Source organism: Mytilus galloprovincialis, chromosome 10, assembly GCF_965363235.1.
Source record: "Mytilus galloprovincialis chromosome 10, xbMytGall1.hap1.1, whole genome shotgun sequence".
Taxonomy (NCBI): domain Eukaryota; kingdom Metazoa; phylum Mollusca; class Bivalvia; order Mytilida; family Mytilidae; genus Mytilus; species Mytilus galloprovincialis.
Genome location: NC_134847.1, coordinates 12,406,910 through 12,433,360, shown reverse-complemented (window position 1 = coordinate 12,433,360; position 26,451 = coordinate 12,406,910). Strand labels below are relative to the sequence as shown.

Here is a 26,451-nt window from a genome sequence, read left to right as displayed (position 1 = left end):
TCCGTTGTTAGTCTTAAATCAAGATCAAATAATTGTCAGCTTCAAAAGACGAACAAAAAGAACCTTTGCACATAATGTTTCAGCGTTAAAATTGAGAACGATTGACGTCATAGACCAAGAGTTTGACTTTGAAACGTGAACCATAAAAAATTGTGCCTAAATTAAGTGACACATCAACAGGATATGTTGTTTTGTATTTGTCTGGTTAACTGATCTCATTCGTTTGAATCGCAGTATGATTTTTAACGACGGGAAACTTGTAATCCTAGTAGAATATACAGGTGAATAAAATTGCTTGTTAACTGAGGGAAATGGATGATTTGTTGGTAACTGTAAATTCAGAAATGTTCACTATTTTTTTATTTTGACGAAAAACACAACGGTATGGATTTCTCAAACCAATAGCCAAATTTAGGATACATAAGATCTGAAGAATTATGACAATCTTTTTGAAAAGTAAGCCCTATAAAACTCGATTTTTTGGCAAGGACAGATTTTCGATTTTTTCATTTAAAATACACAAGGAAAAAAAGAATGTATAACTTTTTACAAATTATACAAAAAACAATAGTTTGAAAATATTTTGTGATACATGTTATAGTATGAATGTACTAAGGTGAAATTAAGAAAAAATCTAGAATTTAAGATTGATACTATAAGTAAGAAGAGAACTTGTTAAGGAACAAAATAAGTTAAAAATATTAATTGGTTATGGAGCTCCCTTTTGAGATATTTGATTTAAAAAAAAAAAAAAAATGACGAGAAAAGGCTTACTCGTACTTTTACCTTATATTTGCATTGGTATTATTTGGGTCTCAAATTGAAAGAAAAGAAAACTAGAATCCCCTTAAGTTTTGGTAAATGACTTTTTATGAGCTATTGAAGTCTTATATGAATAGAAAAATGGGTGTAATGGGGCAAATTATTTTACCTTGTATCGTTGGAAAAAAAACAAGGAGTCCGAAACATCTGACAAAAATTCCTTATAACTGACCTTAGTACACCTTTAAGACGTATTTTATTGAGAAACATAGCATTATATTTTGTGCATTAACAAAATTAAATTTCCGACGCCATTTTTTTAGACGTCAAGTATTTTTTGGGCTTGGGTGGGAGCGGGATTGAAAACTTATTTGAATCTTTATGAGTGTATGTCTTTTTTTTCTTTTTTTTTCTTTCCTTTGGGGGGGGAGGGAGGGTCTAAAAGGAGAAAAATCGTTGATTCTGTGAGCATTAATCATTGTCAATTGTCGCCCTTTTGGTGCCAAATGCTCTACTGTTCCTTACATTGTCAAAAGATTTTTTTTGTGTTAATCAGATTGCTATTCATGATCCACAAGAAGATCCAAATATGTTGAGGGATGGTAGAACTGTGAGAAATGGCACTGAAACATTTATAGAAATTCACAGGAGAGAGGTCAGTATTCGTTATTTAAGCTGTGGTCGAACTATAGATTTTTTTTTTAAATCATTTAATCAGTTTGATGTAATTGCTGAAATTACAGTTCTGACAATATCATCAAAACCCTTCCATTTTGATTTATAAGGTTTAAAATGTGCAACCATCTGAAAAGCATAAATTGTATTTTTTCATATGACCATTTCCGGCCAATTAAAGGCCACTGATAGAAATTTATTTTTAAAGGAATGTTCACCTGACTTAGTTGCATTATCATACATGCATGAATAAAAGAAAGATGCGAGATAACGTTGATGAGACAGCAACATAACGCCAAAATGACCATACAATTAATAAATGCAATACACCTTTAAGTTAATGCTATTTATCCGCCATTACTGGACATAACAAACGTTCATGTGAAATTTTGACGTCACAAGAGAAAATGTCTGACGCCACAAAGGAAAAGTGATTGTTGTATGACGTCAATATGTCAAGTGTCGCAAATGCTCGCGTCAAGTGTTGCAGCTTCCCAAATAACGATAGGTCTATAATTTTGTTGCAGCTTCCCAAATAACGATAGGTCTATTATTTTGTTGCAGCTTCCCAAATAACGATAGGTCTATTATTTTGTATCGGATGGTTTTGATTGAATGACACTCAGAGTAACATTATCATAACTGAGTGAAGCCGACATTTTGAATTCTAGAATTAATTCCTCCAATAATAAGCAAAAACTCATTGTTTGCACCTAGATACATGTATCTTGTTTTTATCAAATTGTATTACATTCTGAGGCGAACAAGAAGCAAGAAAACGCCCGGTGTTAACGTTTGACACCTGAGGCATACCTAAGTTTAGGTGCGAAAAAATAATAACATCATTTCGCGGAATTTTTGTTTATTGAACATTTTACAGCAAAATAATGGCCTATAATCAAATGATTTTTTAATTTTGCATTATAATTGAGATTACTGTGTTGTATTTGAAGCTTAGGGGTCATCCAGGTAAACTCAATTTTCGACAATAAAACAATACAATACTATTAGTTACATAGTGTGCTAGTGACCTAATACGATATATATGGGGTCAGTAAATTCCATATGGGGTGAGAGCGAAGCACACTATGTAACGAATTTATCTTACCGACTATCTCAACATGTGGTATATATATAGACTAGTGGCGTATCAAAGTGATCAAGTCTTCAATACCACTTGTATGAAGAACCTACTTCCATTGGTCTATACAAAAACAAATGCCAACAATAACAACTTGATAGAAATGTGTTTTATGAATTTATTTTAATCAATCGTTCATGAACAATTTTTCACCTTTAAGATTTTTCATCAACACCGTGTTGTTTTTACAAAGGAACGTAATACCACTATTAACCGTGTATTGAAATAAGCCTCGCCTACTACCCTAATATGGAATATACACGGCCTCGATGCGGTTGCTTTTAACCAATCCTATTTCTAGAAATGTATAGGAGGTAAGATAAAGTTATCTCTTAAATATCTAGAGATCAATAAGAAGTCTTCAACAATAGACAAGTCTTTATACTATATATCAAGTATAACATCTCCCGGGTCTAAACACTTTGTGAATAAATCTTGTATCTATATATCATGCTTATAAATTTTGTGTATATAGTAACAAGTTAAGGGCATATACGGTATCGAAGGTATATATATATATATATATATAAATATTTTCTGTGACTGTATCTTACATTAATTTGTAGGATCCTTTACTATAGATAATTTAGCTGATCTGTAACAATAACATCTTCATGCCTTATATATCATGTACTGTAGTACGCCGCTAGATTAAAACTGACGTGGAAAGGTAACACACGGCCAGCGAAAGCTCTTTTTTTGAGAGCCCAGGTGGTCGTGTGGTCTAGCGGGACGGCTGCAGTGCAGGCGATTTGGTGTCACGATATCACAGTAGCATGGGTTCGAATCCCGGCCAGGGAAGAACCAAAAATTTGCGAAAGCAAATTTACAGATCTAACATTGTTGGGTTGATGTTTAGACGAGTTGTATATACATTATGTACACAGCCATGTATCACCATCATTGATGGCGATCCGATGGATACATCTGTTGTAGAGTTGTCACTGACTCAGACGTACTTATAAATATAATTATTTTCTGTGACTGTATCTTACATTAATTTGTAGGATCCTTTACTATAGATAATTTAGCTGAGCTGTAACAATAACATCTTCATGCCTTATATATCATGTACTGTAGTACGCCGCTAGATTAAAACTGACGTGGAAAGGTAACACACGGCCAGCGAAAGCTCTTTTTTGAGAGCCCAGGTGGTCGTGTGGTCTAGCGGGACGGCTGCAGTGCAGGCGATTTGGTGTCACGATATCACAGTAGCATGGGTTCGAATCCCGGCCAGGGAAGAACCAAAAATTTGCGAAAGCAAATTTACAGATCTAACATTGTTGAGTTGATGTTTAGACGAGTTGTATATACATTATGTACACAGCCATGTATCACCATCATTGATGGCGATCCGATGGATACATCTGTTGTAGGGTTGTCACTGACTCAGACGTACTTTTATATATATATATATATATATATATATATATATATATATATATATATATATATATATATATATATATATATATATATATATATATATATATATATATATATATATATATATATATATATATATATATATATATTATATAATTCGTTTAAATAACAGCCTAACAATGATAGATCTGTAAATTTGCGGAAGTTAATTTTTTGTTCTTCCTTGGCCGGGATTCGAACTCATGCTACTGAGATATCTTGGCACCAAATCGCCTTGCACTGTGCCCGACGCGCTAGACCACTGGACCACCTAGGCTCTATTTATAGATAATGATGAATCACAAAAGTGCCAACGATAAGCATCCAAAATTCGAGGAAAAATTACTAACAACGGAACATGAAGATAATGTATTATCAAGCACACGAAATCTACTGCGGGGGCAAACACGTTTTGGGCAATTAAAGACTTTTGACTTCTTTTTCATCAATACATTCGTATATAACAGTAACATTTGTTAAGTTTTGATGTACGGCGGGAATTACATTGGGACGTTTATAACAGTGGCGGATCCAGCAATTTTCATAAAAGGGGGGGGGGGCGCTCCAGTCACGCTTCAGTGATTCCCTATATAATCACCCGAATTTTTCTCACAAAAGACGGGCACGGGCAAAGCCCACCGGCATTTAAAAAAAATTAGGTTTTCTATTTCTAGCTAAAATTTAGCAGATGAACCCACTTTTTAATTTGCAATCGAATATATACTGCTTCAAGAAATTAATTATATATAGAAATTGCAAGAATCAATCAACTATAGATTCTTTTCGGTAAACATTTGTCTTGACAAGAAAATTGTCTACTACTTTTTATTACCAATAATTGTAAGATGTACAAAAATGTATTTCCATTCGGCCATCATTTCAGGACTTTCTTAATGGCCAACTGGGTGAAAATATCTCTTTCCGTATGATAGTTGTGCTTTATTTTCTTTTCGGAAAAGTATTGACATAAAATATGCATATTTCAAACTAAAAAACTCGAAAAGTAAGTAAATTCTATGACAAACGAGACGATTTTAATTTTGAAATTATCAATTTCTCCCACCTTAGTAGCAATATACCAACTTCACCTGCATATATGGAATATACATTTCCCAACTCATTCGATATTCAAGAGCTTGTAGCTGCTACTCAGACTTTGTTCAACGTCACCAGTGTCTGAGCAGAAAGTTGATGTCAAAGAACGTCTCGTTCATCGTCCATACTAAATGGATGATTGATTTTGTTTACTGTAAATAAAAAAATTGACAAATAACCTTATTTTTCATCAATGAATTATTCAATTTATATTTAAAATTTTCACAGACTCATATGTGTCAAATTTATTAAGGAGTAAGTTTATATATTACAGTATAAATCTTTACCAAGTCCATATATAGCGTATGGAAATCAGATTTGTATAGACGACACCGGTTACAGCTTTGTTGATTGCAAACGTAAATGTTTTAACGAAATGTTAAAGAAAGAGTGTAGCTGCACGATGAACCCTTCTCCAACAGGTATTTTTAGTAGTTACCAAATTGATGCATCGAAAAATGGAAATACGGTAAATCGTAATGAGAATTTTTTTTTGGAACTGACCAACTGAAATCATATCATAAGATACCAAAGAGCTTATTTGACGCACTCAGTGCTCATGGTCCCAGAAAATATCATCAGCCTAGTTTTCAGCACCCCTATGTTAATTGACATATACCTGTTGCGGTTCTTTTCTGTTAAGGAGTAAGTTCGGTATGGGCCCTTTTTGGACCCAATTATTAAGTGTAATTTTTTAAAATAACTTGTCGAGCTTTTTATACAAAGCGTTGAAACACTTATGTTTCTCTACTTCCAGGCATAGATGAGTTTTCAAGATTTGGTTTTCAAAAAGCCCTATAACTGCGTAATTGATGTATCATTCAAACTGTTTTGATGAGAGCCCATTATGTCTTCGTCTCTTATTTTAACGAAATGTGCATACTAAATTGTTAGTCTCACGACTCTGGTATCACTAAGTTGTTCGACATTTAAGGGCAAATAACCGCCCACAAAAGGACTTCAATGCAAGCTTATTAAGAATAAGAGCACCAACGAAACCATCAGAATATTTTATATAACGGAAGATATATAAATGTAAGGTAGTCGCTTGAAAACTTCATGATTGTGTACGTTGGTGTTGATGTCAATTGTATTTTCAAAACATTACAAAGATGTAGATTTTTTTCACTTTTCGTCGTTCATAGTCTTTTTAAGGTCATAAAATTGAGAATGGAAAAGAGGAATGTGTCAAAGAGACAACAAAAATGTGTACTAGTTCAGTTAAAATGGACACTTAACTCCGAAATATATAAATGAACTAAAATTTAAAAAACTATACAAGACTAACAAAGGCGAGAGGCTCCTAACTTGGGACAGGCGCAAAAATGCGGCGGGGTTAAACATGTTTTGTGAAATCTCAACCCTCCCCTTATAATTCTAGCCAATGTAGAATAAACAAAAACACAGCAATACGCACAGTAAAACTCAGTTTAAAAGAAGTCAGAGTCCGATGTCAGAATAGGTAACAGAAGAAACTAAGAAAAATGACAATGATACACAAATGAACAAAGAACTACTAGCAGTTACTGACATGCCAGCTCCAGATCTCAATTAAGGAAATAGACCTAAGTTAAGGGAAATAACTATGAAATTCATCAATACGTTTGTGTCAAACATTTTCATAAATATTTTCTAAGCTTCTATGTCACATAGACTATTTCCAATCTGCCTCAGGTAAATGCTTAAAATATATTGATGAAACTTGACTTTTAAAAACGCATGACTGATTAAAAGAGTTATCTCCCTGTACCAAGGTCTACCCTCTTAAACTGATTGAAAGATTATGTCTTCATAGTCTGTACCAACATGAACACATTATAAGGTACTACATGGATGACCAAATACTACATATCATTTCATATTTAGGATAGGCTTCAACTTTGAAGATTACAAATTCTAAGAAAATGGAGAAAAGAAAAGGTCCTTATCATACCTTGACCTTTTATAGTGTAGTACATACAAATAGCATTAGGAAAAAAAAATACACACTTGAAGCCTTAGCTGTTCAAGTTTTCTTAAATTATATCGACCGATAGTTTTAATTATTTTACGATAAATACTTCTTTTTTTGGTGGTTGAAAACTAATTTATATAAAAGGGAGGTTTGTTGTGAATATATAAACGTATGACCACTACCTAATCAACGTACTACCGTATGTCGCCTTTTTATCGCAGGCTGAATCTACGAAGGGAATCTACGAAGTTAAATCTTGGCCAAGTACACAACAATCAAGAAGACATTGAAATGTTCGCATACACTTAATTTTGCTTCAAAATGCATACTGCTTGCTGCAAACAAAATACAAATTAGAAGGACGTAAAAATGTCCCGATATACGATATACATGTACAATGGTTCTTTTACTTAGCTGACCTTATTTTTTCCTTATTTGTAATCCTATTTCGTACTATATTCTGAAAAAGTCATCAAAAGTTGTATAACCGGGAGTTGACCCTTTTTAATTTTCCTTATTAGGAAATGAAACATATTGCGTCGATGATTACCATACCAATACTTGTGCCGCAGAACTTTATGGTAAGTATTTATATAGTTATACATATATTGCTACCTATTATGGTTATGCTATGGTTTCAGTGGCCATGTTTTGTTTCATAATTCGGACACGATCACTGACGCATTTTGCACATGGATTCCAGAAAATTCAAGTTGAGGTCATGCTTTAAACGACAGTAACGACAAAAATTGATTTTTTTCTCAATTTTCCGAAAAATAAGTTATGTTTTTCGTGGAGATTAAATGTAATTGGGCAAACAATGGTTGGTGAACACTAAGTTTTGATACCTTGCTATGTAAAATCTAAACATATAGAGGACATGGAGACCAGTCTTAACAAGGAACGAAAAATCTCGAAAACCGAGAGGTCAATAGAAATCTGAAATGAACAAAAGCTTTTTTTTTTTTATTCTAAGACATGCACTTAAAGAAACAATTGAATATAAACATATCTAAATGTTATATCTTTTCACAAGAAGTGTAACCGATTCTTTCAATTAAATGAGGTACATAAACAAATGTATAAAAGCAACATGCTTATTTTCTTACTTGACATACCTTTATTCAGTCCTACATTACTTACTTTTACAGGGGCTATATTACAGTCGTCAACATTATGTGTTTGTCCTCCAGAATGCCGGGTCATTAAGTATGACCAAGTATTATCATCCGTAGCGAATAAGTAAGCATACTAATTACTTGGGTTATAATTTAGGTTTGGCACCATAGCATCTTTGTGTTTTTAGTACTTTGGATTTTTTTTTTAAATATATACATACATTTTACTTGGAATTTATTGGAGGGGAATGGAGCGGAGAGGAAGGGGAAGCTGGAAGTATGTGCAGAAAGAAATATTGACGTACCATAAACCTTAACAGAATGATTTTTCCATAAAACGAAACAGTATGACTTTAAAAACGAAAGACATTAAAACATTTTGAACAAAAGTAAACCTTATTACTCGCTAAACATATATATTCAGGTACTAAAGGCTTTCAAATGAGCTTGAACTTACACTTTTCTCAAAACCCTAGATGAGATGATTATTATGAAAAACTTGTATTTGTTAAAATCTTTGAAATTTATCTTTCTATCGCACATATTTTTGGAACAGCTTTATTTCCTAATTATACTACAAGCAGCTGTGTTTTTTTTTTTCGTTGTTCATAATTGATTTGGTATAACGGCTCAAAAATCTTTACATATTAACTTTTATCTTATCTATATGAAATGTATTAAAAATGATCAAAAGCCAACCATTGCACGATAAATACTGAAACAAACAAGCATGCTAAACTAAAAATTCTATTGCGTATTGTTAAAATAAGTTATTTTATTGATAAAATTTGACTTGAATAATTTCGTTTTGGAATTGTAAAGATATTTGGAAAACTAAAATTAACCTATAATAAAATATACACTTTAACATGTTTTATATTCGCGTTTTTTTTATCTTATGAATTTCAAAATCTAAAAATTATAAATTATATTGTAGAAATGATTTTCAAAGCCACTACCTGAAGATTCGAATATATCTGAAAGACCTGTCAACAACAGTAACAGAACAAGTTCCTAAATACGACGGTGTTACTTCATTATTAGGTAGATAAGATAAACTACTGCCAGGACAGATCTATATTGGTCGGACTAATTAAAACTAAGCAAAGATACCAGGATTATAATAAGATGTTTTGTATAGCTCACAGTCCAGCATGACTTGGAATGAGTTTTTCGGTTTTCCTTGGTTGATCTCTTTAATAATCAATGACAAATCTGGGATGCCGCATAGTAATAGCTTGTCATTCTGCAGCAGCAAAGGACTTTATACCCGGTTTTAGTGGGGTACATTTAGTCAATTTCTCATGATCATGTAATCTGACTTATGTGTATATTCACTCGGTTACGGCCTTGCTTGTCGGAGGATTTTTTCAGTTTCTGTTTAAAGAAATTCCGACGTTTACATTAAAATTAAATCATCTATTACCTATAGTTTTAATGAACCGTTTTTACAAACTGGATGATTTCAAATTTCCAATAGCCAACGTCCATGTTTTCTACATATATGTTGTGTTTTGTATGCTGTGGTTTATGTTTTGGTATTTTTTTCTTTTTTGTCATATATCTATTTTCGATTTATGAGTTTGAATGTTCCTTTGGTATCTTTCGCCTCTCTTTTCCAATTTCTCAGGCTTTGAATGGCGTTTACATTATTTAGGTGATACGTTTCTTTCGTGCACATTCACAGTATACGGTATTTATAAACTGTGGAGTGCTTTTTACACTGAACTGCTCCATCACGACTGAACACCATGGCTAATAAAGAAAAAGAAAGACAAACAAACAAACAATAGTACACAAAACACAGCATAGAAAACTAAAGACTAAGCAACACGAGCCCCTACAAAAACTTGGGGTGATCTCAGGTGCTTCCGAAGGGTAAGCAGATCCTGCTCCACAAGTGGAACCCGTCGTGTTGCTCATGTTAGTACAAACCCGGTAACAAGTCTTATTCGGTAGGTCACATTCATGAATAGGGGAGGGGATTGTAGTTATCATAAGTTTTACTGTCATTATCTCCAATTGGACTCAACTCACTAGGGACATATTTTCGCAGTCTTAGATCTATAAATCCCAATTTTTTTTTTTTTGGACAAGGTACGATAAGCTATAGCAAATGACCCCCTATTTTCGTTAAAATTAGAATGCATAATATCCAAGAAACATGGCTATTTCTAAAGAGAATAGTGTCTCATCTAACAAAAAATCAATACAACTTTTCTTTTTTCCGTGTGAAAAAATATTAAATACCTCTCTCTTTCTCGTGAAAAACGTAAATTTCATGAAAATCCGAAGTTTTTCCGTCCGTTTGAGCAATTTTTAACTATAAGCGGACGCGAGTACCACGAAGATATTTCAATGTGTTGTTTGTTGTAAGGAAATAATTCACTGTTTTAAATATATTCGTGGTACTCGCATTTCCGAATCTGCTCGAGTATCTTATTTTAACTCAGGTGATCTTGATTGAGTTACAAAACGTCAATGCCGGGAAGGAAAAAAGCTTTTTCGTCGGCGTTTTTTTTTAAGTCGGGCAAAGTAAAGGAACATGTGATTTTGCATCTTTTTTTTAAGTGACAGTGACAGTGTTGTCAAAGAACAACCAGCAAACTGTACATTCATAAACACTAAATGAATAAAGACCCTACCAAATTATAACTATTTTTATCCGTGTACCTAGTAGAGGGGGGATAAGAGGGGTCCTGATCCCGAAATCCCGGACTTAAAAAAACGAAATCCCGAGGTCCCGAATTTAAATAAAGTAAATCCCGACGTCCCGAAATCAGAAAAAAAGGATTCCCGGATCCCAAAAGGGTCAATTCCGAAATCCCGAGCTTAAAAACACCCGATCCCGGAGTCCCGATAAAGGTCCTATCCCCCCTCCTAGTACGTAAATGGCAACTGGACATTTAAATCGATTTCACGTGGAAACAAAATTAGAACCGAGAATTACCTCCCCTGTCAATGGATTATACCGGAAATTTTTTGAAATATTTAAAAAAACAAAAATTTAAAGAAACAAAAATCTTAACTCATTAAATTTATGATAAATATTTTAAATATATAACATGTATTAAAAAGAAATACTGCAAGGTTTAGATATAATTTTGAAACTTTAATTAAGTGTATGCAAATATTGTAAACCTTTGAAAAAATACAAAGTCAAATATGATACTATATAATAATCTCAACAAAATTCGAATGTCAAAATCCGAAGATACATTACAGATGCATGCTTATTTTTTTAAAACGAAAATCCATGCGTCTACTCTCGTATATATAAGCTGATCAGACGGCGTTTGCTAAAAGCTGACATTACAACATGATAAAAGTTTCAGTTAAAAAGATATAATACTATCTTTTCTGTGACTATTTTATTTTATTTCTTTTCACTTTTCTTTTTTAGAATCTTTTCCCTAATATAAAATAAAAGGAGAAGCTTCTATGTGTGCGACTTGTTAATCGATAAAAGGATAACATAACTAGTTTTTGTAAAAGAAATAAATTGTCTTTTTGACACAATCCCTATCCAGTCCATTCCAATTTAAGACAATGTATATTAAACCTGTATTTTGTGTATCCTCTCAAGGGATGTAGAAAAGACATTTCCTTACTCAAGAGAAGCATACCTTGTACCTGTTAGATAATGAGGAACAAAAAGATTCAGTGTCTTTTCGTTTTTGGAATGTACAAGTACCCGGCCACGTCCACTTATTTGTAATATTATTTTTTTTATTGATCTTAGCCTTTTTTTAACTGATTTTTATAGTTCGTTCTTATGTTTTACTGTTACACCACTGTCCAAGGTTAGGGTGAGGTTTCAGATCCCGCTAACATGTTAAACCTGCCACATTATCTATGTATGTGCCTGTCCCAAGTCAGGAGCATGGAGTCAGTTTCACAAAAGAAAACTTACGACTAAGATTGATCGTGAGTCATGAACAATTCAGTATACTTACGATCATTCTTAGTCGTAAGTTTTTTTGTGAAACCGACTCCTGTAATTTAGTGGTTATCGTTTGCTTATGTGTTACATATTTGTTTTTGGTTAATTTTTGTCTGCATAGATTATGCCGTTGGTTATCTCGTTTGAATCGTTTGACATTTTTATTTCGGGGCCTTTTATAACTGACAATGCGGTATGGGCTTTGCTCATGTTGAAGGCCGTACGGTTGTTAATTTCTGTGTCATTTTGGTCTTTTGAGTGGAGAGTTGCCTTGTCCCATTGTCAACCACACCACATCTTCTTATTTATAATAAATGCATTGAACAAAATGACTAAAACCACCAGACTCCTATCATTTTCCGGATTGCCCAAAGATAGATATGTTATTATTCTATTTTCTCATGATGTATTCATCTTTGTCTTAGATTTAAAATAAAACTGTAAAAAAACCATCCTATCCTCTCTGCCCCAGTTGAAAAATATCAATATGTAGATCAATTTATCAATCACAGTGTACAGTATGCACCAATTTACTCAATGTTCTAAATAATAATATGAATGGTACTACTTTTTACTGCATTAAATTTATTTTACAACTAAAAGGTTTAAAAAAAATGGACGTTTATGTAAATTTTGAAAGTCAGCAGCCAAGTTTATAAATCAATTCCCCAGTTGAAAAATATCAATATGTAGATCAATTTAACAACCACAGTGTACCGTATGCACCAATTTACTCAATGTTCTAAATAATAATATGAATGGTACTACCTTTTACTGCATAAAATTTATTTTACAACTAAAAGGTTTAAAAAAATAATATCTATGATGAGTTTATTTATGTAAATTTGGAAGTCAGCAGCCACGTTTACACATCAATAATTTCTACTCTTATTATTCTCAACTTTTTTTTTTTGTGCTTCACGTAAAAACTATGTAGTAAAGAGCATGCATACGTCCTCTCAGTACCGGAGCGAGCATTAAGTTGTTCCCTTGTCCGTCTATAAATACATACATACATACATTGTAGGTCCGTCCGTTTGTACGTTCCAAAATTGGTTTCCGATCTCTAACTTTAGTTTGCCTCAACCAAATGTTAAGAAAATTATACACAATGCTTATCACCACAAAATACAGGTCAAGTTCGATTTTGCTGGCGTCACTTGATACTAGAGTTATACTCCTTAACAAAAATGCTGAATTTTTCGTTTCCGTTTTCCTACTTTAGTTTGTCTCTACCAAATGATATAAAACTTATACACACGGTTCATTACCACAAAACACAGATAGGGTTTGAATGTTGATTGCGCCACTATTCCAGTTCAAGAGTTATGCCCCTGTACTAAAGCAAAATTGCTGAATTGTTCGTTTCCGTTCTCTAACTTTAGTTTGCTTCAACCAAATGTTATGAAACTTATAAACAATGCTTATTACCACAAAACACAGACCCAGTATGAATTTTGGTGATTTCTTTTTTCTGTTCTAGGGTTATGCTCCTTTACAAATGAAAAAAAAAATGCTGATTTTTCGTTTCCGATCTCTAACTTGAGTTTGTCTCAATTCAATGTTATGAAATGCATATATAATGATTATTGCCACAAAACTCAGTTTAAGTTCAAATTTTAGTAGCGTCACTTTTAAAGTTCTTGGGATATATCTCTGTATAAATTTATATGTTAGCGGGGGAATCGACTGAATCCCTATGCCAATGGGCACATTTTCCATTTATTTAAGTTAAATTATTCAATTTTTGGGCGAAGAAAAAAAAACGGAAATTAATTGTAACCTTATAGTCATAAATAACATTGTCTATTCATCAAATCATGCACAATTGATTTTGTTTTGAAAATCCAATAGAGAAAAAAATAAACATTGTGAAAACAGAAGGGGGGGGGGGTACATGTAATAAGGCTGTTGTTAGCAGCAAAGAATCTTAGATTATTATACAGTATGCAAAACTAAAAAATATGTATCTGCTGTCTCTCTTTTATATGAAAATACATACTTAGATATACATAAAAATTGTTTTATCGGATTCGCGATGGTTGCTAAGCAAGATATTACATCATGGATACGTTCCTGTGTAACCATGGAAACACTGAATTAAGAATTATATTAGAATTGCACATCTGCACTAAAGGAACTGATAAATATCCTTTATTTCCACGTTTCAAGCTTAAAAATTACCCTCAGTGATACTAAACATCTTTTTAAATGTTCTTCAACTGTTAACTTAAAACTAACTATGCGTTGTTAAGGAAAACTCAGATTGATTTGAAGGATTATATAGATACAAAATCAAATTGTTTTTTCATGCAAACATTGTTTCTTAATATATCAATATAGGAGTCGATTTATTATGAGTTGTATGAAAACATTTGAATTTTTCATTTTTTTATGGATAACATTGGATAAAAAAGGTACTTTTGTGTGGTCACTTGGCAACATTGTGGTTGCTAGGTTATTATTAAAAACAATAGTAAATATTCAAGTGTTTGGTAACATATTACCATTCATTTTAATATATTCAGAAGTCTTTTCCTTGGGCAATTGCAATAAAGATGGATATTATATTTCGTTTTATAAAACCCGTTGCTAGGCAACCAAATAATCACATAAACACAAAATGATCAACATTTTTTTAAGTCACTATGCATAGACTAATGATGAATTGAATATGAAGTCATTTGAGGAGGGGGCCAAAAATGCCCCTTATCATACCTTGTCCTAAATTATAATCCTGGTACTTTGATAACTATTTACACCACTGGGTCGATGCCACTGCTGGTGGACGTTTCGTCCCCGAGGGTATCACCAGCCCAGTAGTCAACACTTCGGTGTTGACATGAATATCAATATTGTTGTCATTTTTATAAATTTCCCGTTTACAAAACTGAATTTTTCGAAAAACTAAGGATTTTCTTATCCCAGGAATATATTACCTTAGCCGTATTTGGCACAACTTTTTGGAATTTTAGATCCTAAATGCTCTTCAACTTTGTACTTGTTTGGCTTTATAAATATTTTGATATGAGCGTCACTGATGAGTCTTATGTAGACGAAACGCACGTCTGGCGTACAAAATTATAATCCTGGTACTTTGATAACTATTGTGTCCTATTATCGACTGTGATATTTGTCTGTGGATTCGCATGGAGGATTATGCATGAAAAACAGCAAATAATTACCCTAGCGAAGCATTCTGTCTCGTTTTTTTTGCAGATGATTCGATTTCCTAATTTTTTGTTTGTTGCCTTCATATTGTATTTTTTTCTATTTTGTTAGTATTTTTTACCTCAAGTCCTAGCTATTTTAAAGGAATGAAGGATATACACAATAAGATATACCTTTAAGGTATCTAGCAATTACCTTGTATTGTTTTTATTGGAGATATACTTGGAGAAGATAAATCTAGAAAAGCCCTTTGAACGAAATTAATAGGTCAACTTTGCTTGAGGGAGTCTGAACCTTAGTTTCTTTTTAAAACTTACGGGGCTATTTTAGAAAAAAATTACAAATCGTGTCAGCACCGAAGCATGGACTATTGAAATAATGATAACCTCAGGGGACGAATAGCCCACCTGCATTATCGACTAAGTGCTAGTTAATGAAAATAACACTTTAACATGAATTTTGTTGTATGTATACATCCCTGGCTTTCAAGTGTTTGGCATGTTTGGATTCTGATGTAGGTGTATTAAATAAAGCACTTCTGACGCACGACACTTTTAAAGACTTTATTTTCATATGTCTCGTGATAAACATTTTACATAACATTTGCTTAAATTGTTGACTTGGAAAGTCTTCCATTTGCAATACGGCGTGAAGTTTTGCCATAGGCTGAAAATCCTGTTATAAAAACCACGCTCAGGATGTTTTCTATAGACCGCACTTTATGTAACGTCTCCTTGAGGTGCTGATAGAGCTTTTTAATATATCTATCAAACTGTCAAGATGTATTTTTTCTTTCGATCAACCACTTTATTTGTTATAGACTCCAATGTGAAAAATGAAACACAAGTGCTGGTTCTTTTCCTTTTGTTTAATCGTATGCATGTAGCTATATAGGGATGAATTAACTCGTCGTATCAGTTGAATAAATATATTTATTTTTTCATCAATTGATTAACTAGGTGCAATTACCGGTAAATCCGTCTATGAATGAGGTTTAACAAAGTAATGAGGAAATCAGATGTTTGTTTATTCATTATTCGGCACAATTGATACATTTGAGTTATACATTAAAAGGTTTAAACTGAACTGTATATATCGAAAAATGCCAATCGAACCAATCTTTTTCAAATATGTGTGATTTTGGAAAAGATTGATTAACATTGTAATAGTGAAGCGGGAATTGAGCAAAAACTAAATAATTGAATATTATCAAAACTCATCTAAGTTACAGGCATACGATTTATTATGCCAGGTGCTCATTTTGTTAACAGAAGACTCACATTTGTCGCTCGAACAAACAAATTGGAAATCCGAATAAATAATGAAGTTGAACAGGATTGAAAACTAAAAATTTCAAACAGATGTACATGATATGGCTCAAACATCTATATGTTAGGGTACCCTACTTTTTCGAGTAATCAATTTTGTTTAACACTTGATGAAAGGTCGATTAACATAAAATGTCCGTATCAATGATATTTCATTTCAAAATATGAGAACTGACTCATACTGACCTATGAGCTTATGAGTTTCTCAGGAACTTCCAACAGCGTGGCATTGACCAAGTGGTGGTAAAACTAATTCACAGTTACCAAGCTTATACTTCATACGCTAAACTCTCGTATGGTTTTGTCGCTCGAATCAGAACAATAAGAAAACCTCGCAATTACGAAGTTAAACAGCATTGGATACCAATATTTTCAACAAGTTGTTCCAAATCTGGATAATGCATGATGCATCGGGGAAATAAACCGTAACATATTGAGTAATTAAAACAGTTTTCTTTTTAGATAATTTGGTCCAATGACATGGTCTCTGGTATTCCACTTGACGTTTGTGCGTTGTTCATTTCTAATAAATAAGTTGGGGCTTCTCCCGAATTTAGTTTTGTAGCATTAATTAAGGAATGACTGTAATATTTTTTCTGTCTATGAAGAAATAACATAAAAAATTTGGTGCACACTGAATAACGCGCGTAGCGGGTTATTTAACAGTGTGCAGCACATTTTTTATGTTTTTCGAATAGACAGAAAAAATATTACAGTCATTTCTTATAATTTAATTCTAAATTCCATTTTAAACTGTAGAAAACCATGAAAAAACGTTGATGACGTCGCGGTCACATGACTAAATTATGTCTATGGACTCATAACAAAATGACGTCAGCCAATCAGAAGACGCGTTACATACAAAATTAAATTATACGGTTTTATGGGTGCTTTTTCTTCTATTTCTCGAAAACTTGAATAAGCTAACATGTCTTACTGATCTTTTCTCTACATCCCTTTGTACCTCATCATTTACATTACAAAATAGGAAAGCACAAGTTTGTAGATAACATTTAAATCAAATATAACTTTGCCTATGTGGTTATACACGAGGGTCTGTCTAAATGCAGTATAATTGAATTAATCGCAATTCATTTACACATTAGAACTTTTGGATGGAATTGAAACAACATTAACTCAAAGTGTGATTTGTTGGTCACTTAGCTGTTCGAGACTGAAGTTCTAGGAAATATTCCTTTACAAAATAACTTATTACGTGTCAGATTTTAGATTTAAGAAATTGTTAAACTCTTTTTTGAATGAAATTTATTTTACACAATTAATTTTGCGTGACACGTGACCCAATTGTACATTTAAAAATATGCAAAACATAGAGGAGTCATTAAATTGATCTACAAGGGTTTTTAATAAACATATCTAAAGTTTACTGAATAAAAATATATTCTTTTGCAGCAAATCTTGGAGGACAGATGGGCCTATTTCTTGGTGCCAGTATCCTTACTATTACAGAACTCTTGGAATTTATTATATTTATCGTGTGGACGGTTATTCAACGTCGTGCGAAAGGAAAGAATGCTGTTCGCCATATAGACATATAAAAAAGACATTTTTAAATAAATAATATGATTATAGTATATTTCGACATGTTAACCACAGAATAACAACGAATACCTAAAATAATTTAGGACAGTACACAAAAACAGTATAATAGAATTACGAACTGTCCGTCACACGAACGTATCAACGCCACAAAAAGTAACGTCACAGGTTAATTTCTAAAAATTGGATATCAATCGAGATTAGGTTTGCAATTATGTTATTTGGTGTATTTTATAACAATTACAAAAATAAATAATAATATAGAATTGTGTTAGTAATTGTGTAATTAATTGTATTATCTAGCTATGCCGGTATTTCTTCTAAACAAATAAATCCTGAACATATAGTTGCTTTAAACTAAAATCATATAAATAAACTGGGTAATTAATTATCTTTACTTTACATACGAATAGAAAATAAAAATAGAAATAACTACAAACGATAAGACATAAAACAATATCCGATCAGAATTACAAATTAAACATCACAACTAAATACATGAATGTTGGATAAACAAATACCGAGACACGCCTTAGAGGAATGCGAATTCACTTTCAGCAAAACAGTCATATTCGGAAATAGGTCACATTCGGTATTAAAAGACTAAACGACGTAAATGTTAAACCGCAATTTAAGACGTTGTATAAATGTCCTTAGTTAGTTTAGACACAGACACATCGTATGGATCAACCAATTCGTGATGGTGTCGTCACATTGAACGACATTGTACGACAATTAGAATCGTTATATTGTACGATAATTTTCATCTTTCAGCCTTTTCCTAGTCTAACTTTGCAAATTCGTCATAACCTTTTGCTTTGAAATAAAATTGAGAATGGAAAAGGGGAATATGTCAAATAGACAACAACCCGACCAAAGAGCAGACAACAGCCGAAGGCCATCAATGGGTATTCAACGCAGCGAGAAAATCCCGCACCGGAGGTGGTGCTCAGCTGGCCCCTAAATAAAATTGTGTGCTAGTTCAGTTAAAATGAACGTCACACTAAACTCCAAAACATATAAATGAACTAAAATAAAAAATCATACAAGACTAACAAAGGCCAGAGGCTCCTGACTTGAGAGCAGTGGGGTTAAACATGTTTTGGGAGATCTCAACCCTCTAGCAAATGTAGTATAATGAAATACATAGCAATACGCACAATAAAACTCAGTTTAAAGGAAGTCCGAGTCCGATGTCAGAATAGGTAACATACGAAACTAAGCAAAATGGCAAAATAGCAATGATACATAAATGAACAAAGGACTACTACATGTACGTAGAGGAAAGTGATGGATAACTGTAGTAGTTCAAAAACTCAGTTATTATATTATAGATGAGGAGCGCAGCACTGGCTAACCATACCACTGACCAGACTACACTGAAAACAATAAGTTACATTGATTTATAGATTCATGATGAAATCATTATTATTGACATAAAATAACTAAATTGAACAAGATGGTATCACAATTTAAAGTAAAACTTAGTTAAGCTTGATTTTGTTAAAGTATGGTGATGACAGATTATTTCTTTGCAAATAATTTAAATCTTCATTAATGCTGTATGTTCGTTTATCGATTAACTAAGGTTTTCTTTTTTTACAGATATTTGTCTATTTTATTAAATTAATACTAATAATCTAAATAAGATGGTAATAATGGTACATAATCTCATAATATCTAGATAAAGATGGCCAACATACCAAAACACTTATATAAAAGAAAATAACATTATGACCAAAACGAAAAATGTCATCACATTACTTAGAAAACAAAAACTATACATGGAACTCGTCGCCTTAAATTCAGGCAAGACATTTACATTATACATCCGGAGCACCTGAGATCACCCCTATTTTTTGTTGGGGTTCGTGTTGTTTATTCTTTAGTTTTCTATGTTGTGTCATGTGTACTATTGTTTTTCTGTTTGTCTTTTTCATTTTTAGCCATGGCGTTGTCAGTTTGTTTTAGATTTATGAGTTTGACTGTCCCTTTGGTATCTTTCGTCCCTCTTTTCTTTTACATTAGAAAAAAGATCTCTCTCTCTCTCTAGATATAACTGTGTAAATATCAGACTGTAAAACTATCCAATATCTTTGATCATATATTACAATATGGATACGTTAATCAATTATAGGAAAACAAAGTATATGGAGTTTCCGAGATGACATTTAATCAGGTAATGCCCAACAACAAAAACATACACACATAAAGCAAAGGAACAATGCTTTTATTGCTGTTCTTCATATGAAAGTCACATTGAGGCCTTCAACACGAAACAACAACAAAACAAAACCAACTCGCACGCAATGAATGTTTACGAACACCTCAAGCACCGGGATGAGCGCAATTCTTTGCAAAAGTTGTTTGGATAGACTTTGTTTACACCATCTAATCTGACCCTGTCAAAAACGAACATGCTGGAAAGTGGTACATATTTAAAACAATAAAGTGCCAACGCATAAAGGTAAATCTTTAATCATGTATCATATATTATAATAATAGTAATTAATGTATCAGATGAAAGTTGAAGTACTTGTGATCCCTGTAGAACACACAGTTTTCTGATAATGTTATCTTCAAAATCTATTATGTTAAATGTTTATCTGATAAAGATTCATCACTTGCTCAATGTAAAATAAATATATTGTTATCAAGAAACTGAGGGGCGTACACATAAAGATGTAGTCAGCCTCCGATTTATAACATTTAAGATTAATGAATACTAAATGCACGGATTAAAGCTTACATCATGAGAAAAAAATAACACTATTGATAAATGGTTAGTATAATGCCACCTAGAAAAAAATATTAATATCAGACACAATTATGTTCAACGCATACATAGTACGGCGGCTTTGTGGAAAATTGTGTACATCCTGCTACAAGCATGAAATTTGGCATAGACCTTTCTCAACTATTAATCTTTAATTTCAGATAGGGAGGCATTTGAAAAAAATGTCTCACTGCCGGTAATATCCAAAATGGCGGACGTCATACTTAAATCAGCCCAATATCGAAGGCTAGTGTGTAAAAATGTGTTATTATCATGCTACTATCATAATATTTGGTACAAAACTTTGTTTTTTACTACTTTTGGATAAATTAAATAGATTAGATGTCTTCAGAAACCCTACTTCCGGTTAAAATCCAACATGGCGGACATTGTACTTAAATAAGCTTATTTTTTAGGAAGGGTAATTGAAATGTGTTTTAACGTACTGCTACTATCATTACATTGTGCAGGAACCTTTCTGTGGTGCTTCTAATGGATACAATGTATAAGACATATGTCTTAAAACCCCTTACTTCCGGTAATATACAAAATGGCGGACATAGAAATATATATTTATTATTCAAATTTTCAACTTTCTTTTAAAATGTGAAGAAAATGATTTTTTTTTTGTGTTGGTCATTAAACTTTTGGCTTTAAGTTATCCCTAAAACCACTTATTCTATCATGTTGTAAATGTTTAAATATAAAGTTGACACTTCCGGTAAAAATATGACGTAAATTTAAAAGATGAGTTCTCAATCCATTTCTTCGATGTAGAGTTTTGGATAGATTGATTAAAACAAAATAAAATCACTATAGTACTAAAACATTTAAAATTACTACCATTTGGCCAAGAATACATGTTTATTCACAGTCACGACCACATGCACACAAGGCAGTGCACGGGAGACCCGATTTTCCACATTAAAAATGACCGCGGCATCCTTTCTTACATCCACAATGTACAAGCTTCTGAAAAATGATGAGGCCTCAGAAAGAGTTTTTTTTAAAAGGGACCCTCTTTGTCCCTTCGCAATCCATTAGTGCCTGGACTAGGTAGCATAAGAGCAAATCCCAAGCTCGTCTCACTAAACACCTGCATTAGTGTATTGCATGTTTTACATGCTTGAAAAGACTAGACCAAGTTGTGGGAACAGCCTCACTTATAATTAGCCTTCCCTTTTGTGCAAAAAATGATTTTCTTGCTTCTTTAATCATGTTAGCTCCATCTGATAAGTTTGTGCGATCTTACAGTAAAACCCCGGTGATTTAGGCTGATCAATCATCATTCTTTATGTTACAGTCACATCTTCAAACACCATCAATGTCTCCAACGCAGTCTTTTTACCTTTTCAAGCAAAGAGAGAACCGTATCACAACCGGTAAAGATATGGGTCAGAAATAAGTGTGTGTGATCACTCATTGCCTAGTGCATTTGAAAGGCCATTGATAGATATTAATCAAAAGATGTTTGCCTCCCCAAACACAATCGATAGTTCTTCTGCCCTTATGTCACGGAATAGCGAAATATTATTGAAAGCATCATCAGTGACTGTTATTCATGACCGTTAAAGTTCGTGTTTCACTGGATCAGACACATGCACCATGATTTAAGTGTCTGTCTCTTTATGTGAACATGGTGCTACACTTGAAATACATCACGTGGTGGATAAGATAAAATATCCTGAGCATTTGTTGCTACAACTACCATACTCATCAACGACTTCATCCACTCTTGTTACAGTTTCAAGGTATTTTATTAAGGTAAGTACCAAATCATCATACTCGTTAGGAAACACCTTGAAACTGTAACAACAGTGGATGTAGTGTCGGATGCGAACATAGACAATACTGGTAGTTTGAAAGCTGCTAAAAGAGGCAAGAGCAACATTTGGGGGAAAGGGAATACACAGACGTATCCAGGGTTAAAAACATCCTAAAAATTGGCAAAGAGATGACGACAAGAACTTTTAAGTTTTCATTCACAGCAGCTTGCTCAATACAATTTTGAGTAGTTAGTTGTTGCAACAAATGCTCAGGATGTTCAGTGTTATCCACCACTTGGTGATGTTTCAAGTTTAGCATCATGTTTACACGAAGAGACTGACACTAGAATCAAGATCGATGTGTCTGATTCAGTGAAACACAGACTTAACTGAGTCATTACTAGGCATTAAAAGATAACACGTTTGCTGGAAAAGGAACTGCGTTGGTGACATTAATGGAGTTTGAAAATGTGACTTTAGCATTTAGAATGATGATTGACCAGCCAACATCACCATATGGATTTGATAAATTTAATGTCATTGAAAACGACACGTGGTTTTGTTGTAAGATCGAAAAAAAGAAACAGATTGGGTAAACAAGGCAAAAAAATATGAGTTTTTGAAATTTATGGATGTAAGAAACAATACCACAGTCTTTGTAAATGTGGGAAATCAGCTCTTCGATTGTGAATTGCGGCCTAACGAGTATGCTGATTGGGTATTATGTCCTTACCTTAATAAAATACTACGAAAATGTAATACGAGTGGATGAAGTCTTGGATGCGTATGGTAGTTATAGCAACAAATGGTCAGGATATTCTATCTTATCCACCACGTGATGTATTTCAAGTTCAGCACCAAGTTCACATTTAGAGGCAGACACTAGAATCATGGTGCATGTGTCTGATGCAGTGAAACACGAACTTAAACGAGTCATGATTCGAACAGTCGAATGATGATGCTGTCACTACTGTTTCGCTATTCCATGACATAGGGGTAGACGAACTATGGATTGTGCTTGGGAGGGCAAAAGACTTTTGATTAATATCTATCAATGGCCTTTCAAATGCACTAGGCAATGAGTGATCTGACACACTTATTGTTATCTATGCCTTTACCTGTTGTGATATGGTTATCTCTTTGCTTGAAAGGGAAAAAAAGACTATGGGGGAGACATTGATTGCATTTGAAGATGTGACTTTAACATAAAGAATGATGATTGATCAGACTTAATCACCAGGGTTTCACTGTAAGATCGCATGGGTATAACATGGTTAACGAAGCAAGAAAATAACTATTTGCGCAAAAGGGAAGGCTTTTTGAGGCTATTCCCACAACTTGGTCTTGTCTTTTCAAGCATGTAAATCATGCAATATACTTAGGTAGGTGTTTAGGGAGACGAACTTGGGAATGGTTCTTATGCTACCCACTACAGGCGGGGACAAAGAGGATAACTTAAAAAAAAACTCTTTTTGAGGCCTCATCATTTTGTCAGAAGCTTGTACATTGTGGATGTAAGAAAGGATGCCGCGGTAATCTTTAATGTTGAAAATCGGATATCCTGTGCACTGCGATGTGTGCATGTCGTGGTGATCGTTATTTTTGGCCGAAATTTGTAGTAATTTAAAATATGTTTTAGTACTATAGGGATTTTATTTGTTTTGTTCAATCTATCCAAAACTCTTCATCGAAGAAATGGATTGAGGACTCATCTTTTAAATTTACGTCATATTTTTATCGGAAGTGTCAACTTTACATTTAAACATGTACAACATGATAGAATAAGTGATTTTGGGAATCTTAAAGACAAAAGTTTAATGACCAGCACAAAAAGAAAATCATTTTCTTTACATTTTAAAAAAAGTTGAATATTTGAATAATAAATCGATATTTCTATGTCCGCCATTTTGGATATTACCGGAAGTAAGGGTTTTTAAGACATATGTCTTATACATTGTATCCATCAGAAGAACCACAGAAAGGTTCCTGCACAATGTAATGATAGTAGCAATACATTAAAACACATTTCAATTACCCTCCCTAAAAAAATAAGCTTATTCAAGTACAATGTCCGCCATGTTGGATTTTAACCGCAAGTAGGGTTTTTGAAGACATATAATCTATCTAATATATCCAAAAGTAATACATAACAAAGGTTTGTACCAAATATTATGCTAGTAGCATGCCAATAACACCTTTTCAAATACTAGCCTTCGATATTAGGCTGATTCAAGTATGACGTCCGCCATTTTGGATTTTACCGGAAGTGAGACATTTTTTTTAAATGCCTCCCTATCTGAAATAAAAGAGTAATAGTTGAGGAAGGTCTATGCCAAATTTCATGCTTGTAGCAGGATGTGCACAATTCGTCTGAAATATGCTTGTAGCCGCCGGACTAACAGGGTATTATTACCACACACAGTTTAATAAAGGGACAACTTTACAACCAAATCTAAAACAATTCATCATATTAACATTTTGTTGTAAAAGAAACAATATTTGATACCTTCGAATTAAATGTCCTGGATAGTTCTTGTCAAATGTCATTTTGTTTAAACCATGAAATCCGGTGCTTTCTGAAAAATCTTTCCATAACCCTTGACCTGATTCTTCAGTTTCTCCCTTTTTTGTCCATTTTGACAGTGTGAATCAATGAATGAATTTGAGAAAATGATTTGTGTATCTACCCTCTGCTGCCTATAAATGTCTCTGATTTGGCCTTCACGCAGAGTAAGTTGACAATCAAATGGTAACATCAAACAATATCAAACAACTTTTCCTCTTGGAATTGCTGAATACATTGCGACCAATTAACCAGACCACTTTTATTACTTATTTATGATTTATGATAATAACAAGTCAAAACTGCCATTTTTATACAAATTAAGACCAAATGATAATTTTAAGAATAGTTTTTTTTCTTCAATTACTTGAAAATGAACTAATCAGATTATAAATCTTTAGGGACTTTGTCAATACGTATTCCATCAATTAATAAATATTGATATAAGTGAAAAGCAATGAAGATTATTACAGACGAAAAACAATTGACCTTGACAGACTAGCCATGCTTACAGGGCAAAGACCAAACACAGAACACAACTTAGACAACATTGATGAAAAAGAAAATGTAAACATAACATTACTTGCTTTATAGTAAATTGAATTTGTATTAGGTTAGTTTTCTATTTCCTAAATGTTTTAAAAATATTTTCCTGGTCAATATCTGTTTCAAAATCCTTTTGAACGTTTTTTTTTTAACACCGACAAAAAACGAAAGGCATATTGCTATTCTTAGAAAAAAAACTATGGTTTGAACAAACTATGATAATGTTTGTATTCTTATCTGTCATTTTTGGTGTTTCTTTGTTACATATGACTTTGCTCTGTACTTAGACATCCCTTAAATGTATAATTGTGCCTTCGTAAATGTTTATGTATATGCTTGTTTATTTTATGGTGATTAATGTTGACTAATGTTTCCCTTTTGACATGTATACCATTATGTCTGTTTGTTTTGTCCAATGCATAATAAAGTGATAGGTTCTTTATTGGTTTCACAACCTTCTCCAAGTTTTTGCATCATAATTTGAACAATTTGTCGTCAATACTGACAAGTAATCATTGCTTTGCGTCAGAATATTATTGGGAGACACATCTATGGTCATTCAAAAACGAAATTCGGGTACCAATATGTGTACATAGAAAGAATCTCGATGTCGTAAAAGATAAGTCTG

The 26,451-nt window shown here is 33.0% G+C and overlaps 1 protein-coding gene across 1 annotated transcript; it reads left to right on the top strand.

Moving 5' to 3' along the window:
• The first annotated feature begins 1,200 nt into the window (after nucleotides 1–1,200).
• On the top strand, nucleotides 1,201–18,322 carry LOC143048976 (acid-sensing ion channel 4-like). Its single transcript, XM_076222814.1, has 6 exons — nucleotides 1,201–1,417; nucleotides 5,373–5,520; nucleotides 7,574–7,633; nucleotides 8,204–8,294; nucleotides 9,108–9,214; nucleotides 18,026–18,322. The coding sequence occupies exons 1-6, from the start codon at nucleotides 1,352–1,354 to the stop codon at nucleotides 18,169–18,171; spliced, it is 618 nt and encodes a 205-aa protein (XP_076078929.1). The 5' UTR covers nucleotides 1,201–1,351; the 3' UTR covers nucleotides 18,172–18,322.
• Nucleotides 18,323–26,451: the final 8,129 nt, after the last annotated feature.